The sequence below is a fragment of the Anarhichas minor genome, unplaced genomic scaffold (assembly GCF_050575085.1).
Source record: "Anarhichas minor isolate MPS153535 unplaced genomic scaffold, ASM5057508v1 ptg000055l, whole genome shotgun sequence".
Lineage (NCBI taxonomy): Eukaryota > Metazoa > Chordata > Actinopteri > Perciformes > Anarhichadidae > Anarhichas > Anarhichas minor.
The window spans coordinates 4,155,180-4,172,832 of NW_027466501.1; the positions used below are offsets into that span (position 1 = coordinate 4,155,180).

Here is a 17,653-nt window from a genome sequence, read left to right on the forward strand (position 1 = left end):
TAAAGTCCCCAAATTCTGTCACTCAATAATACACCACACAACACAGTACAAGTTAAGATTTATTACACCCTAAATTGATTTACTTTAATCACATTAAAGGTTTCAGGTTCTTCTCTCTACTTAAATCACACATCTGCATCCTGTACCACAAACGCTATGTTATGATGGGTCCGGTAGGCCACATTCAAACACTCGCACTACGTCTGGTTTTCTGGCATGCTGCATTGCTGTCGTGCCACATGCGTCCTCTGAGTCTTTGAGTCCGAGCTGCAGGAGAGTCCTGGCGGTGTCCGCGTGCTGCCCGATGCAGGCCATGTGAAGAGCTGGGGAAGAGAGGAGAACAGAAGAGGATTTTTGACCCTCCGGACCGCCATTGGTTTTATTTTGAAAACCATGTCGCATTTTATGTGGATCCCCATTTGCTGTCACTATTGTGAGCTATAGCTGGTCCACACGTAATAATAACGCTTCATTTAGTAGCCTTTATTTATTTGGTCGCAGTTGTATTTGTTTTATGCGGTAATGCAGCTGAAAGCCTAAACTAATTTGAAAGCTATTTCTTGCTGGTGCATTCAAGTTGTGCTGGAAGGTTTCTTCATCAAAACCTGAAGACTGTTCTTTTCATAGCCTCTATATTCATTTCCTCAGGATTTGATTTTTGGGACAACACAGCGCTTGAATAAAATGCTCTTGAGCTGTCTATCTAATATTTTCATAGTGTTCTTAAATGAACTTTGTAATCAATAGTGAAAAGGACACAACATCTTCAAATCTTCTTTTCAAGTTATCACCACCTCATCCTCAAAATGACATGAAGCCGATGAGCTGAGTTTGACTGTGAAAGCCTAATTTAATAATACTTAAGTGTGCTGTTCTCTAAACTTGAACTTTCATCGTTGGTTATTTAGCCTTGAATAATAATATTATAGAGAGATACTTAAGATTTGAAATCACATTTCCAGGGGCTTTAATTTAGTTTAGAACAAAAGGGACACCACTGCAGAGCTGCAGTGCCAAACCCAACATGGAGTGCGATACACTGCTTACCGGTTCTTCCCTTTTTGTCCCGAACGTGAAGATCTGCCCCCAGCTCCAGCAGAGTTTTTATAGTGGACGTGTGGCCCTCCTGTAAAGCACAGATTGAAATGAGGAAGGAGAGTTTAAGGTGTGTTAGTTGTGTTTGTGAATATTCCCATATTGTAGTCGTACTACTGGCACTATTCTGTATAAACCACACCTATGGCATCAGTTATAGAGTTTGATAGATAATATCACATATGCTACTTCTATCACACAAAATACAGCAGACAAATCAATGATTTGATGACTATTAATCTGTGTAATCAAGAGCTGTGACCTTCTCTTCCTTCGACTTAATTCCTGTTAACTGCTAGTGACCCTTTTAGGTGTGTATTACCAAACACACGCACGCACACACACACACACACAGTGAGATGTAGATCATCATCTCACCGTGCTTGCTGTGAGGCCAGTTGTTTTGGGTGTTACAGCTGACTCAATATGTGGATGTATTTTCTATTTAAATTGTAATTTCCTTTTCTTTCAAATGATTTGAGCTACTCCACAATCTTTCCACGTATCTCTTAGCAACTGCAGAAGTATCCCTTTAAGGTACAAGAACCCCAGTTACTGATCCAACCTTTGCAGCGTAATGCAGGGCACTGAGCTGGATGTCGGTGGCTCTCTGATTCACGTCTACGTTTAAGCCCTGCACCAGGAACCGCAGCGCCTCCTCCTGGCCGGTGACGGCGACCTGGTGCACCGCCTGAGCCCCAAGTACGTCAGCCGCTGTTGGAGACGCCTACAGCACACAAGTCATGACGTGGCAGTGCACGTAAATACCTCAATTTCTAGAAAAGCTGAAGCATTATTGAACTGAAACGCCTTGTTCTACCTGGTGTTTCTCTAGAAGCAGCCGGGCCACAGAAATGTGTCCGTTCCTGACGGCATCCATGAAAGGAGTAACTCCACAGCTGTCAGTGCAGCCCGGGGCGTAGCCACATCTGGAAGAGGACCAGGTGAAGGTGAGGGTCAGTCAGACATGGTTATCTGTGAATCATCATCAAGCTCAGAAAGTATGGAGCTACTGTATATTCATCCCACATATCAAAGTGTGGACGTTGCAGTGTCTACAAACAGGATTGTAATCATCAGTCATCATATGTATATGACGCAGATGAATGACTTTAAAGGGTGATTGTTGACCTTGGAAATAGTACTTTGACAAACATTCTAGTCAAGCACAAGGTATATTTTCACATCTACATTTTAGATTTTCAAATAAAGCTGAAAACTCCACAATAGTGGTAAATGCACCTAGTAGGTTTTGAGCTAAACCCAGTAACTAACTAAACCTCTACCTGCCCTCCACCAAAACAGCAGGTGGACAAAGTGGAGCGTTTAACAACTGAAGAGCTTGAAGCGGAGAGCAAAACAGAGCTCAAGCGGCCAAAACACAACTCCAAATGAATGCTAATGTTGCTTCTTATCTGTTGGTTATGCAAATGAGCAACTGTTTGCTCAACTTGAATTAGCGCCTCGCGGTTGCATGCCTCCGTCAACCGTCAACGTCAAGTTGCAGTTTACATCCATGTCTGTCCGTAGTGTCATCATTTGATCCTATTAAGACATTTGTGTGAAATCATATGAGTTCTCGAGTTATGGCCAAAAAAGGTGTTTCGTGAGGTCACAGTGACCTTTGACCACCAAATTATAATCAGTCCAGCCACGGCTGTAGCCAGCATGGAGGTATAAAAAATAAATAAAAAATTCATATTAACTTAAAAGATCACAGTGTTTCCAGAGCTTATTGAAACATTTCACAAACTGGACTTTCCATGCGATGTGTTTCGAGGATGTACAAATGTCCAGCCTACCTCTCCAGCAAGATCCTAACAACCTCCTCACAGCCGTGCATCGCTGGAAGAGACAGAGAGAGAGCTGGTTATAGTCTGAGGTTGAACGCAAGAGGTTCCTCACACATAACGTATCCATGGGGATGGTGAGGGATGCTTTACCTGCAGTGTGCAGTGGAGTCCTGCGCGTCTTGCTCTCCGCCCTCCAGACGTCCGGCGCGACAACAAGCAGGTGCTGGACGACCAGGGGATCACCCTCCCTGCAGGCGATGTGGAAGGAGTTCCAGCCGTCCTTGTTTTTCAGTGCGGGGTCGGCACCATGGCACAGCAGCTCCCGGATCACGCCGAGGTTTCTCCGGGTGCAGGCCATCATCAGGGGAGTCCTGAGAGAGAAGAGGCAACACTGACGTCTACTCTGACCAAGTGAAATCTATGTTGGCAGTCACATAACAAGCTCACATGCCAATTAAAAAAAGGATTTTTAAACATTATATCAGGGAAATAATATTTGCAAATAGAAGAAATTACATTCAAAATTGTAAATAGTTCACAGTAAATGATCCAATCTGTCCTTTTAAATCTTTACTTAAACTATTTGACTAGGAACCTTCAAATGAACTGTGCATGTTGTTGTGATGTGTGGTGTATAGCGTTGTGAAATCCTAACCTTCACAGTTCTTAAATCATGTCATCAAAAATTAAATTGTGCATTAGCTCTAATAATAAGTGATTAGGCCCACTTTGTGTCCCTCGCGTAGGAAGATTAAACTTTTCTCTCTGTTTTTTTACAATGCAGTTAAAATGTTATTTACACATCAAAATACAAAAAGATATATATGTATGATTTGAAAACTTTTACTTTCATTTTACATATTTATTTCTTTTGTTGAGGCATTGTACATCGATCACCTTGTTTGGGCAAGGAAATGGTCACAACTTGGAAGACTGGTTTAAAACTTTTTTTAATGTGCAGGGCCAAGAAATACTTTTTGATGCAGATGGACGGGAAAGTGTTTGAGGCTTCTGGAAAGAGGAAATACCTTTATGACACAGCTTTTAGGCTTTGTCTTTGACAAAATAGATTTTTAGCTCTGAGTTGAATGTAACCATACCACAGGACATGGACAAAATGGGCTTGTAATCGATAAACCGGCTGTTGCTGATTCCGGATCATTGTTCTCTCGGACAAGAGTTTCGTAAATAATATTAAGATAACGATATGAAGCCTCTATATTCAATTGAGTAAAACAAAAAATATCTCCTTCGAGCCGGATTCGAACCAGCGACCTAAGGATTTCAGCATGTTGCCTCTACAGTCCTCCGCTCTACCAACTGAGCTATCGAAGGGAGTTGACATCCACAGGACGACAGTTTGGTTTTAAAGCCAGAAGAGGGCACCACATATGTACACGACCATTCGGTGTTTAATTGTAACCGGGTCGATATCTTCGTACTCACCAGTCAGCTTTCTTCAAGCTGTCCACCTTGGCTCCTTCCCGGAGCAGGTAGCTAACACAAGCCTGGTGGCTCATGGAAGCAGCTTCGTGCAGCGGCCTCTTGTAGTCGTTGTTGTACACCTCCACATCCGTGCCTATCCGCGTTATTAGATACTCCATAATGTCCAGGTGTCCCTTTCTGGCAGCGTAGTGCAGCAGGGTGTCCCCTGACCGACCAAAGTGTTTACTGCCGACAGTCTGAACCTCCGCCGAGCCACCTAATGATATGAGTTTCTCCAGAGAACTCAACTGTCCCTCCTGAGCGAGCTTCACCAGCAGCTTACACGTGTTTTCGTCCATGTTGGGTGGAGGTTAAAGGCTGCAGCAGGAACACAAAGTCGATTTAATAGTCAAAATGACAGAAAATAGTTAGTTGGGCTTCTTGAAGACATGCCGGAGAGAACTGTTTAGGTTGTTTTCGCAGAGTAGCAAACAATTAAGTGGCCAACCATGACCTTACGCTGTTCATATCTGTCCACACATAAGGCAATAACAAAAAGGGCAAGGACAAACAAAAGTTATTATTATTGTTAAAATGTAATAATTGTGTAATTTGAGCAAATCAATTGTTAACATTTGGAGCTAATCCCCTTCCGTCGGAATGCTCACTGATACGAATTTTACATATAAAAACATTACTTTAAGTTTAAACTAACTAAAAATGTCTATTTCGTGAGGGAAAACGCTCAATGGGCTTAATACATGTTGATAATTGAATAATTTAAACAGTATTCATGGTCAGCAAATATTTATAGATCAATATTATTAATATCTACAGGCCTAACAAATGTGACATCCCAAACTGTTGAAGCAGGAATAAACTTTAGTCGTCCTTTCCAGCACAGCGACACGCTGGGCTTTTGGGAAATGTAGTATTTGTAAAGATTTGCGATTTGGCTCACTAAAACACCCCCAACCTGTTTTAAATCAGTTATTTCTGTCAGGATATGACTTTAAAGGTGATTTGCCCATGTTTTAGATTGATAAATACCACTTTAAGTACATGGCTCAGCCCGCTGGTTAGAATAGATTTGTATTCCTCACTTAGTACTAGTAAGTACGGTAGCAAGCCTTGAGCAAGATATTTAAAAATAAACTAACCTCCAGGGCTCCGTATGTTATGCAGAAATACAGTTTCCAGTATCATTTCTGCTTAACATATGGAGCCCCAACAATCCCACTTATCTCCTCCGTGGCTTCTTCTGGCTAAATGACAGCAAGGAATCAGAGCGTTGGTGAAAAAGATGAGTCCCATCTGGAAGAAGGATAGAGAGAGAGAGAGAGAGAGAGAGAGAGAGAGAGAGAGAGAGAGAGAGAGAGAGAGAGAGAGAGAGAGAGAGAGGAGAAAAGTGGGATTGTTGGTGAGGGTAATGTCTCAGTCCTCAGAGGTTTTACAACATGGACCATGAACATCAGGAATGAGACTGACCACCGTCTTTATTTCTGGTAAGTATAGGCTGCATTTGTGACATTTTAAATGTGCTCTAAATTGTGCTACATGACTCATAAGTTACATATCAAACCAACAGGGACACTCCTCCTCCATTTATCTCTGACTTCTACGGGGCATGTTCACTAAGATAATGCACTTTTTACCCGTATATGTATGTTGTATATTGTGAAGTATGATTTGTGCATTTTGTGGTATGTATGCAACCCTGTTCTATATGTTATACGAGAGAACCTTTTGTCCTGCCACACTGGAAAAAATAACTATCTTTACAAAAAAAAGTGTTAATTTTTAACTTTAATACCAAGTGAAAGAAAATCTGTAAATGTGTAATGCATGACCCAGTTTGCCATTGTGTCAATTCAATTCCATAGTTTTTTGGAGCGAGGGTTTGTTTTTTAATACTTAGGCCTCGAGGAAAATGATTTGCCTCATTTAGGCTTGTTTCAAAAATTGTTTTTTAGAAAATTCCCTCAAAATGATTTAACTCCATTGCAAATCTACAAAAAGTTACAAACATTTTCTTTATTGTGAGTCTTGAAAAAGTTAACCGCTTCACCCAAGTTAGGAATTTTTTGCAGTGTGATGACTAGAGTAGTATGGCTTGCACCCCCAACCCCCACCCCCTGAGAGTTTACATGTAACTGTGTCTGGATTCCACACAGTTACAACCTCAGAAGCTGGTTGCTACATAAAAAAAAAAAAAAATCCTGCCTCCCAATTCCTCGATAATGCCTTGAAGAAGCCATTTAAGGAAAATAATATAGTGTGAGAGTTCATATTTGGTGCTAGAATTATGCAAAAACATTGACAGTGTGACTTTAAATGCATTAAGATTCAAGAACACATTGAATGTCAGCACAATGCATTGTCATTTGGAAAGTCTTGAGTGGATTACCATGCTGGCCAGTTTAGTATCTGGAGCTAATCAGGTCCAGATGTTTTGGGCTGCTCTAAACAGTGACAAACAAACCAGAAACAAATGCATGACACAAACTGCACGCCCTGTCCTCGTTCGGTTCAAGTGCTGAAACATGAAAAGCAGACTGAGTCACTACTGCTGGTGTGAAACTGATGAACAACTTAAAAGTGTGCCGTTTCCTGCTGAGGGCTCGCCACTTCGCACCGAATGCACAAGAGAAGAGTTACATGAGTTGACGATTTTAAGAGGATGGAGGGGGGGGGGGGGGGGGGGGGTTTAAGCTGTTGGACAGTTAAGATGAGCGTTTTGTTGTTTGTTGTGAAAGCACTTCTATTCTGTAGTTATATAAAAGCTGAAAAAGCTGGAAGGCAAACATTCCTCGAAGAAGCCCTGGCACCAGGAAGGAAGGAAGTGGTGGAAGGTTTTGGACAGGCACAGCCCCATGTGTCCTCCAGTGTCTCCTGGCTTTGGGCCTCGGAGACTTTACTGCAGGTCCGGTCACCATGGTAGTTTGTAACAGTCACAAACACATATATGCAAGACATGTGGCATTTCTGTGTGCGCTTTTATTTTCACATTTTACTGATTTGTCTTTGTGTTAAGTGTTCAATGTGACCATCGCTTTTGGATCCAACCAACCCCATCCTCAACAAGTCTTAATCAAATCCAGCAATATGAGGGCCCTAAAGTGGTTCCACAAATCTTGAATTGACAAAAATACTATAATAATATAATGTGACCACACTGTTCTCCATGAACAAAAGAACCCGGAGCTCCTCTCTGCATCTGTTCAATGCGTCATACACTATAGAACTACAGCTAAGCAATAGGCCCTTTCCACAGCAGCCATTTTGACATTGGTTGGCCCCGTTCCATTTAGGGCCCAGGTATTGTGCATGCTTGCTGACCGGAAACGGCGGGTTACACACTAAAAAGAATGTGACCGTGATAAATGTTATCAATTAAACCGGTTTAACCTGCTATAAAATCTCAAAATGGCTGGAGTTGCTCCGGTGAACTCCGCACTATACTAATAAACGTTATGTACCTATATTGTCGAATAGAAACCATCAGTTTTGTTTATTGGGTTAATTTAGCATTTGGCACCACAAACTAAGACGCCGCTAGCTAGCTGCTGTTGCCGCTGTTAGCTAGCTAACGATCATCACTTTGGTGAGTGCCCAGCAGCCATTGGAGACAACGCTACCCTGTCGAAATTCACACACTTCGCAAGTAACGATATACACCAGTGTACTACATGGAAGTGTACTGGCAGAAGTTCTTCCTGGTTTGAGAGAAACATTTTGGATTGGGAGGAACTTCCTTTGCCAATGAAAGAAAAGTACGGCGCAAAGACGAGAGGGTACTTACTGCAGCACTCTATTTCATCTTTTTACCTCCTCTTGAGTGACTAAATAGCTCTCTTTATCTCTGTATGTTTGCAGATGTCGCTGGAAGCAAGCATGAAATATGAGTCTCCTGAGAAAAAGTAAGTAAAAAACAAATTGTAATACAAATGTAATTGTGGCTGATTTATGGTCATGGGTTCTATAATTTGACATGAAATCTTCCTGTTGATGGACAGTAACACTAGACAGATTCATATTAGATAGATAGAAAATGTATTCATCCCCAGGGGGAAATTAGATTGTAGCAGCAGCAATTTACAGAGTAAAATATAATATATACAGTACAATAAAATAACAGAGCAGATATTGAATTTGAAGAAATAGAATAATACAAAATAAGATAAAATAGAATAAAATATAAAAATGCAAAAAATGCATAGTATATACAATTTATTAGAATGGTATTAAATTAACAACTAGGTAAACTAAACAAACTAAACAGTAGTCCAAGAATCACCAACAACAAGCAACAACAGTGTAGCGATGTTGTAGTCAAGTGAATGATGATCTGGCCAGAGGTGATTTATTATCTAATAGCAGTGGGCAGGAAGGTTCTCTGTATCTGTCCTTGTGACAGCGGAGCTGGATCAGTCTGTTGGAGGAAGTGCTCCACTGTCCCTGCAGGAGGTGGTGGAGAGGGTGGTCCGGGTTATCCAATATGGATAATAGTTCTTCAGTGTCCTCCTCTCCACCACCTCTTCCAGAAAAAAATTTGTCGACTTCTTGTACACAGCGTTGATGTTAGCCTACCAGTTCAGTCTGCTGTCGATGGACACATCCAGGAACTTGTACTCCTCCATCATGTCCACATCCTCTCCCAGAACTCTCAGCGGGAGTAATACTATTTATTTCCATGTAGTTTTTTTTGAAGATTTATCTTGAGAGTTTGCTCAAGTATGTTCACGTGGTAGACCACCTGTATACAGTCGGAGGAGGCTCAGGTCCACACCTGGTTCTTAGCTTCATTATTTTTTAAATTGCTGTATTTCCTAAAGTCGACCACCATCTCTCTGGTCTTGGTCACGTTCAGAATCAGGTGATTTCTACCGGCCCACTCTACAAAGTGTTAGGGTTAGATGTTTTCAGGGGAGACCCAGACCGCTGGACTTTCCAGTCGCACCAAAAATGAACTGGATCCGGTTAACAATCAAAAAATATTTAATAAACAAGAGAAGCTAGAACAGTTGCAAACTGAATTACTCTATCGATATCAATATGTCCCCAGGGCAGAGTTCTCACAAGGCCCACTAAATAGCCCAGCCCAGCTGGTAAACTACCCAGAGTGGTAACGGTGCGAACTCTGGCAAAAACCCTCTGGAACTAAGCCTATATTTAAAAGTCTCTGTCCGAAAGTTTAAATGTCCAGTATCAGCCTCTGTGATTGGCCGAAATTCAATAGCCCCTCCTGGCTTGGGGCAGTTATCATCTCAGTGTTTGGTTGAAGTCGTCCGGACTCCTCCTCAGGTCCTGGTGGTCAGTTGTCCATCCCTCTGTTCTCTGCTGCACCTCTGTAAAGTCTCACTCAAAATGATCTCTTTCTGACCCTCAAAACTATTCATACAGTGTTTTAATACCTTTAGTGACTATACTTCTATGGTTTAATACATTCAATGAGTAAAATACTGTAACATAATATCATCTACAAGTAAGAATATTGTAAACATAATACATTCCATAAGTAAATATTTTGTGACTCTAACATATTTTGACATTCTTATTATTGTGACACTTCTACTCACCACTTGGGGTGTTATTTAATCCTACTAATAATGCTTTTAATACTGAAATCCTTAACAAAAGTCATCCACTACTGCCCTGTTCTCCTCCTCCCGTCCGTCCCTTATACACCCGACCACTGCAGAGTCATCAGAGAACTTCTGCAGATGGCATGACCCTGAGCACAAGGTGAACAGTTCCCTGTGGAGCTCCAATACCACTGATCACCGTATCAGACAGCACACGGCCCAGTCGGACAAACTGTGGTCTGCCTGTGAGGTAGTCAGTGATCCAGGAGACGGTGGACGTGTTAACCCCCACCACCCACAGCTTCTCACTCAGCAGCAGTGGTTGGATGGTGTTGAATGCACTGGAGAAATCAAAGAAAGTGATTCTCACAGAGCCACCGGTTCCATCCAGGTGCAACTGAGGTCGTTGCAGCAGGTAGATGATGGCGTCGTCCACTCCCACATGAGGCTGTGGGAGTGGACTATTAACAATAGCATCAGTATTACTTTGTGCAAAGGCCAGTGAGGAAACCCCCATATTTCTCTCAAGGGAAGCATCCAGCTTCCATGCACTTGCACCAAATGTGTGTTTGTGTGTGTGTGTGTGTGTGCGTGTGTGTGTGTGTGTGTGTGTGTGTGTGTGTGTGTGTGTGTGTGTGTGTGTGTGTGTGTGTGTGTGTGTGTGTGTGTGCTGGGGGAGGGTTGATGAGGTAACCAGATGTCAGGCTGTAATGAGTTAAAATGTAGGATTCCATCCAGTGTGTGAAAAGCAATTTGGACTGAAAGCAAAATACATCTATGTCCACCCAACATTGTTAAAGCACTAAATGTCTGTCTCAACCCTTGCTTTTGAGGAATTTATCTGCCTTTTGGGCAGTGGTGGGCCGTCAGCTTTTATCCAATCAGATTCAGCCCCTATGTCTCTATGTAAGGAGAGAGGCCCGATGCCCGCTAGAGAGCCTTTGCAGTTTAAGTGAATGGGGACGATATTGTTGATTGTCATAGTCTTCAACCAATCAGATCTTTAGTTTGACATGTTGGGCGTATTCTTTGACGTGCCAGTGCTACCCAGGTAGCCTGCTAAGTACGTCTGCATTAACGTGCGCCGTGATTGGTCAGTGGGCCAGCGCGTGACTAATGTGAAATTTAAGGAAGCTGGCAGAAGTTAGTTGGAGTAGTAAGAGTTAAAATTGAAAGATATGGAATAAATTATAACATTTTTAGGGTTTTGCTTGGTGTAGTTTATTTATTTGTATGAACGGTGTTCCTGGTTGACAGCGTCGCACATTTTATGGCTGGGAATGTGTTTCATTTTAACTGAGCGTCTTGGTGTTTGGAGCTACGCGATGCTAACCTGAGGACGCCATAGGGACACTACGGTGCTTTTGAAAACTTTTGGAGAAACCCGAGTGGATCCACAGATCAACGAACACGTTCGCAGGGAAACGGAGCTCCACAGCCGGCCGGTCCAACTGTAGTAGGACAGCACAGAAGGCCCAGGTATAAAATGCACGGCCCGCCACTGCTTTTGGGTGTATGTCTCATCTTTAACTGTACATCAAAAAGTACATATGTGCAATCCTTGATCTGGGTCAGCAAGTCCTGAATGTGTAAAACTGCTGCTCAGGTAGCATACTGTGCAGAAGTAGCTATGGCACCTGGATGAGCAGCCAGACATGATAAAAGTGTCTGTTAACAGGTTGCAGATGGGTATTCGATCCTCCTTTCTCTTATGTCTGCCTGACTGCAGCTGGTGTTCAACTTTAGAGGTGAAACACAATGTGTATTTCTGCTGCAATGAGAAGAAAACAATACAGTGAAATGTCAACACTTTAATCTTTATAGGAATAGTTTGACATATAATTTTTCTTGCTGTGAGTTTGAGAAGATCGAAAAGTCTCATTTTTTGTTAAGTATGGTGCTGGAGACGAGAGGCAATTAGCACAGGGTAACTGCTAGCCTTGTGCTGTCCACATTACACCTATGAGCATATGTGAAGTTCACCAATTAACACATTTTCATTTGTTTAATCCGTACTCAAACTGAACAAAAACATTTTATTTCTACATGCTGTGTAAATAAATAAATATGTCTTGAAGAGCAACCATCTCTAGCTTGGACCATGGACCATGGAGGCCAGAAGCAGTTTATTCTGTTTGAGTACGGATTAATGAAATACAATGCAATTTATTAATTAGTGAGCTTTGGATGTCTTGGAATGTGTATTATCACCTTTGGACAGAGCCAGGCTAGCTGTTTCCTTTTGCTTCCAGTCTTTACGCTAAGCTAAGCTAAGCTAAGCTCTAGCATGACTCATGAGACTGGTATCAACCCTTCCCCGCAGGAAATGAAAAAGTCTTTTCCCCAAAATGTCAAACTATTCCTTTATGTCATTTTGGTTTCTTGGTCTGACAAAAGAAGCACTACGAAGTCATCAGCTTGGGCTTTGTCACCCACAATAGGCATTTTTCATTTTTATTCAACATTTTCCATAAAAAAATGAAAAAAGAAGAGATTGATAACTAATAAATAATCATAGAGTGCTGGAGGAAGGAGTCCTAAAACCTAGAAATGAGTCGGTATTTTTGCTCTTCCGATTCCCTCGTTTCAAAGTCCTTTTGTTCGATGATATAACTCATCACTAATCAGTAAATACCTCTCTTGGGAATTTTAAACGTTTTACGTGTCTTAAAAAAGGAGGTTGCAAACAAGTGGCTAAATGAGACTACAAAACATCATCAAGCCAAACACTAGTCCTCCTTCAGCTGAGTGGGGGTGATGCCACGTCATGTGACCGTGGTGTGGAGCGTTTATAGCCCGATGTTGGCGTTTTACTTCTGGAGATTGCATTCATGTTTCAGAAATCATAAAAGTGGTGTTCATTTGTAAAGATGATCTTGCTGACTCCGAGTCCTGCCTCTCCCTGTGTTTCAGTTAACCGGGCCCTCCTGGTGCTGCTGGTGCTGATGGTGGGTCTCCTCCTGCACAGTACAGTGCTTAGAGCCTCCACTCGGCCCAAACTCTCAGGTACACCCACACACAGGCTTTATTCAAATCTATACAGAGCACATTCAATCGTGGGAAAACATTAAAGGAGTATTGTCTGTGAATATAAAACCAGATATATCTTCTTCCTCTGTGCCATGGAGCCCCATCGTTCAAAAAAACGATTATAAACACATCAATGAGCCACAGTGTTGCACTGGGTGACATGTTCCTACATTACCATGACCACACACTGGAGTTTATTTTGACAAAATCCAACTTAAAGTGTCCTGGTGCCACAAAAACTCACTAGAGCAACAAATGTGTATCAATGCGCAGCTGAAAATAGTCTCCAACAAATGCACTAGTTACTCTTCTTTGAGTGACATTTGTTCTGTTTTAGGAGATTACTGAGCAGTTTTTTTGGGAATTCTCTCTCAGATCACTGGAAGAGCCTCGGAAGCGCGGCGCGAGTTCCCGCAGCGAGAGTGTCGGAGGCGGATAATGTCGTCCCCGTCGTGATATGCGCATCGGAGGAGCGCATCGGTGCAACCATGGCGGTCATCAACAGCATCTACAGCAACACAGACGCCAGTGTGTTCTTCTATATTGTCACTCTTCGCGAAGCCGTGAAACTGACGAGGTTTGTCACTTGTACAGAATCTTTAATTGTCAATGTTTCTTTGGGGGGGGCACCTGACACCCCAGTATTATTGCCTATTCGCATGACTTTTTATTTACCCAGTTTTTCTTTCTTCGCGTCTTCCCAGACAGTACATAGTGAAGACTAAACTGAAAGGCATCAAATATAAGATATTGGAATTCAACCCCATGGTTCTGAAAGGAAAAGTGAAGCCTGATTCCTCTCGACCCGAACTGCTACATCCAGTGAGTTCTGGGTTTGCCTTTGTTCATGTAACAACACATACGATTCACATGCACAGATGCAGCTCCAACGTGCGCTACCCCACAATCTGAATGTTAGGTCACAAAGATGCGACAATCATAACGTCTGTTTTGTTTTGCAGCTCAACTTTGTGCGCTTTTACCTGCCCCTGCTTGACATCAACCATAAGAGGGTGATATACCTAGACGATGATGTCATTGTGCAGGGTATGTGTGTGATCACGGTAGGCAGGAATCCATGCATCCTTCAGATGAAATGGTTTTAAGGTTGGCCTATTGATAAAACCTTTAACTCAGAGGTTACAGCAGCACAGGCTGAGTGGTAAAAACATATAACGAACTTTTTGAATATAATTCATAATTAAAAATGTTTTTAAAAAGTAAGAGATTAATGAAATTAGAGAGGTGACATTAAAAAGCTAATATATATATATATATTGCAATACCTAACACTTGATTAGTATTTGTTAAGAGAGTCATTCGTGTGACTTCAGCAGCCATGATGTGTTAACTATATATGCTATAAACATATAGGTATAGATATGAATAATAAGTATAACATACATAATGATATAATTATAATAAATATAATGAAGTATATAGTGTTAATATATGCACAGTTTGTGTAATATTCAAACACTATAAATTATTAAGACAACAGAAGTACATATAATATAAATCCAAGTGAATGCTATGATACAGCATAACACAATATTATAAAAGCACAATAATAATGTAGTAATATAGTATTGTTATATATTGATTTATCAAATATTAAATCGTTCAAACTTTTAAACTGAATCAAAAGTTTTATGATTACAATTTCTCATTGATAAACATCAAATCCACACATTTGAAAGTTTTTTAAATTGACTTTGTATCAATTATGTCTTCATGCAGTGAGACTGAAATAAGCAATATTGCCTCATTTCATACAGAGGTGGGCGACAGTGTAACAGTTATAGAATATGTGTATGTGTTGTACCACTTACAGCCTTTTCATGCTTCTCAGGCGACATCAAGGATCTGTTCAATATGAAGCTGAAGCCGGGTCATGCTGCTGCTTTCTCCACCGACTGCGACCTGCCCTCCACACATGAGATGGTGCGCAGCATCGGCATGCAGGTGGATGTTTATGTCTTTTATCATATTGTATCATAATCACTTTGACTATTAACTCGGCAGTGTGAAGAGGCATTGTAATGGCTGTTTGATAATCAAAAAGGTGGGTCGGTCCACTTTTGGCCTTTAGCTAGTGTCATTAAAAAGTATGCAGGGCAAGATGCATTGGTTTTTATTAATGGGTCTTCAGTTTGGACCATTAGAGGACTTGATACTGAACGTTATATTCCTTTGAAAAGACACATTGGTTTATTGAAATATGGCGTCCTCTCCTCTGAGCTTGTCCCCTAGACAACCTACATGGGCTTCCTGGACTATAGGAAAGAGGAAGTTAGAGACCTGGGCATCGACCCCAGAGAATGCTCTTTCAACCCTGGAGTGTTTGTGGCAGATGTCAATGAATGGAAGAAACAGAAGATCACCAAACAGTTGGAGAAATGGATGGAGGAGAATTTCCGGTACGCACAGTGACCATCAGTTTCTGGAAACCCTTACATTTCATTTTGCAACATGTCCAGCTCAAAGATGAAGCTGTGGGGTAAAACAGTAGCAAAAGCAATACTGTAATTTGATTGGCAAAGGAGAAATATATGAAAACAATAGAATATTTACAGAAACACAAACTACATGTTCAGTCTCTTATCAGAGATTACGAAGAAAATGCCTGAGGGTCTCCTTCACCTGGGTCCCTGGTTCGATGACACTCCCTGACTGTGTGTCTATTGATTAAGATATAAGTTATTACTAACTAACTAAACCAAGATTTGAATGGTTTTAAGTTGATTTTCAGATTAAAGAGATGGACATATTCTCACTAACTTCAGCACTCTACGTGTTTTGAGAAGTTTCTATGGTTATTTTGCGAGAACGTTTTTACTTGGCTGGACCAAATGTAATTTATTTTTTACATTCAAAGCTTCTAATGACGTTTGATTTGAATGAAGCGTGATTAAATGAGCAAGTCCTTTTTTATTAAATCACCTTTCTTTATTTCACGTGTGTAGGCTGTAACATAAATATGCATTTTTATGTTTATATTTTATAAGAGTTGCGGAGCAGTAGAAGCATCCGCCTGATCAGAAACCCTCTTCCTCCTCTCCTCTCCAACAGGCACAACATATACAGCAGTGCAATGGCAGGAGGCGTGGCGACTCCACCCATGTTAATAGTGTTTCATGACAAATACACAACACTGGACCCGTTGTGGCACGTCAGACACATGGGTAAGATCATCACTCCAGTTCACATACAGAATAATTCCAGTATTTATTGTGAAATGCCTAATTGCTGTGCTAATTGGAAGCTCATTTTAGCATACAAAGTATAGAAAACACACTTCAACAAACAATATTAAAGTATTATAACCAAGCTTATCACAAATCAACCTACCATAGGGACAGGATCCACAGAGAGGAGGGCACTTATGCTACACATTGGTCTCAGTGCCAAACTAATAACAATACATTATAAACAAGATTAATGGAATTACAATAGTGTTCAACATGTTATTCAGACATAACTAATTACCTTTTACATTTACATTAATTATGGCAAGTGATGGAAGTGGAATCATTAAATATGCCACATACAGACATGGTCAATTTGAATTGAGCTTTCCTGTGTGTCCAGGCTGGAGTCCAGATGCCCGCTATTCAGAGAGCTTCCTACAGGAGGCGCGCCTACTGCACTGGAACGGTCCTTTTAAACCATGGCATTATCCTGCTGTTCACTTGGATCTGTGGGAGAGGTGGTTTATCCCAGACCCCTCCAGCAGGTTCTCCTTGGCACGACCTGAGAGCGACAGCTGAGGTCTGTGGGACATGTCTTAGCGTCAGGTAGACATGAAGCATGTGAAGTTCAGGACTTAATTGAGCAGTGGCGGAAGGTGTACTGCCAAACGTACGGAGAATGTAATGCAGAGGAATGCAATGCTCTATGTATTAAGCCTACGTAAGCTAAATACACAAAATGTTATTAGTCCGTTATCTACAGCAAGTGATGGATACCTTTAAAGATATTAGAATATAACTTCTAGGAATGTGTTGAAAGTGAAAATGAGAAACTCGTAACACTGACAAGAGTTTAGAGTCTTTGTAAATTGTGTTAAGCAAGAGAAAATGTCTTTCCATGCGAACATGAAATAAATCTTCAGAACTCTAATTTTCAGTCTCATCTTTGCTGGGACTTTAATGCTTCAAATAAGGCACTGAAATATTGAGGTAATACATAACTGTGTCCTGTTACTACAGCTATATTACTGATCATTTGGCTTATTAAGTTCCTGGACATCGTTGAGACAGGAAATAATACCGGCAAACTACCCAGATAGCAAAATTCATCCGGCCCATTGTTGGGCCACATGATTGCGTTTCTTCTGGCCCAGTATACGCCCGGGTCCTCGGCCCGAAACTGGCCAATATACAGCATGACTGTCAGATGAAACGTAAGTGGGCCTGACCTGGCCCGATGCGTTTAAACATATTGTAAAATGCTGTGGCCCAGTTCTGGCCCACATATCTTTTCTACTTTGTTCAGATTTTTTGAAATTTGTATTCATTTAAAAATAATCTTTCTCATTACTGCAGAGATACACCAATTGCAGGCCGTAAAACTCTTCAAATGCATCACAGAATCCCTGAAGAGTACATTTTTCTTCCAAGTGTTAGTGCACTGTTGGTTCTGCTCCACTGGGGGGAGCCAGAGAGGTAGTCAGGATCTTTAGTGGAACCCGCTGGTTTCAATGGTGCACTCTCCATGGGTTTT

At 41.4% G+C, this 17,653-nt stretch overlaps 2 protein-coding genes, 1 long non-coding RNA gene and 1 other non-coding gene across 5 annotated transcripts; 2 read left to right on the top strand and 2 right to left on the bottom strand.

The window, feature by feature from the left end:
- Positions 1–46: 46 nt before the first annotated feature.
- ankrd16 (ankyrin repeat domain 16) lies at positions 47–4,796 on the bottom strand. 2 transcript variants are annotated; one of them, XM_076076168.1, is made up of 7 exons: positions 4,335–4,796; positions 3,039–3,259; positions 2,898–2,940; positions 1,916–2,024; positions 1,661–1,822; positions 1,048–1,126; positions 47–323 (listed from the first exon to the last, which is right to left on the bottom strand). In XM_076076168.1, exons 1-7 carry the CDS (start codon positions 4,670–4,672, stop codon positions 160–162), a joined length of 1,116 nt encoding a protein of 371 aa, XP_075932283.1. In that variant the 5' UTR covers positions 4,673–4,796; the 3' UTR covers positions 47–159. The 2 variants fall into 2 exon arrangements, with proteins under 2 accessions (XP_075932283.1, XP_075932284.1); XM_076076169.1 differs by lacking the exon at positions 1,661–1,822.
- Positions 4,136–4,223, bottom strand: trnay-gua (transfer RNA tyrosine (anticodon GUA)). Its single transcript is given in 2 exon segments — positions 4,136–4,171; positions 4,187–4,223. It is a non-coding gene; the product is annotated as a tRNA-Tyr (tRNA).
- A 925-nt stretch (positions 4,797–5,721) lies between the features above and the next one.
- On the top strand, positions 5,722–10,127 carry LOC142931926 (uncharacterized). Its single transcript, XR_012947432.1, has 3 exons — positions 5,722–5,818; positions 8,190–8,233; positions 10,015–10,127. It is a non-coding gene; the product is annotated as an uncharacterized LOC142931926 (long non-coding RNA).
- Positions 10,128–12,768: 2,641 nt separating this feature from the next.
- On the top strand, positions 12,769–17,044 carry glt8d2 (glycosyltransferase 8 domain containing 2). Its single transcript, XM_076075983.1, has 8 exons — positions 12,769–12,904; positions 13,304–13,505; positions 13,633–13,750; positions 13,891–13,975; positions 14,781–14,893; positions 15,182–15,348; positions 16,001–16,113; positions 16,520–17,044. The coding sequence occupies exons 1-8, from the start codon at positions 12,769–12,771 to the stop codon at positions 16,696–16,698; spliced, it is 1,113 nt and encodes a 370-aa protein (XP_075932098.1). The 3' UTR covers positions 16,699–17,044.
- Positions 17,045–17,653: the final 609 nt, after the last annotated feature.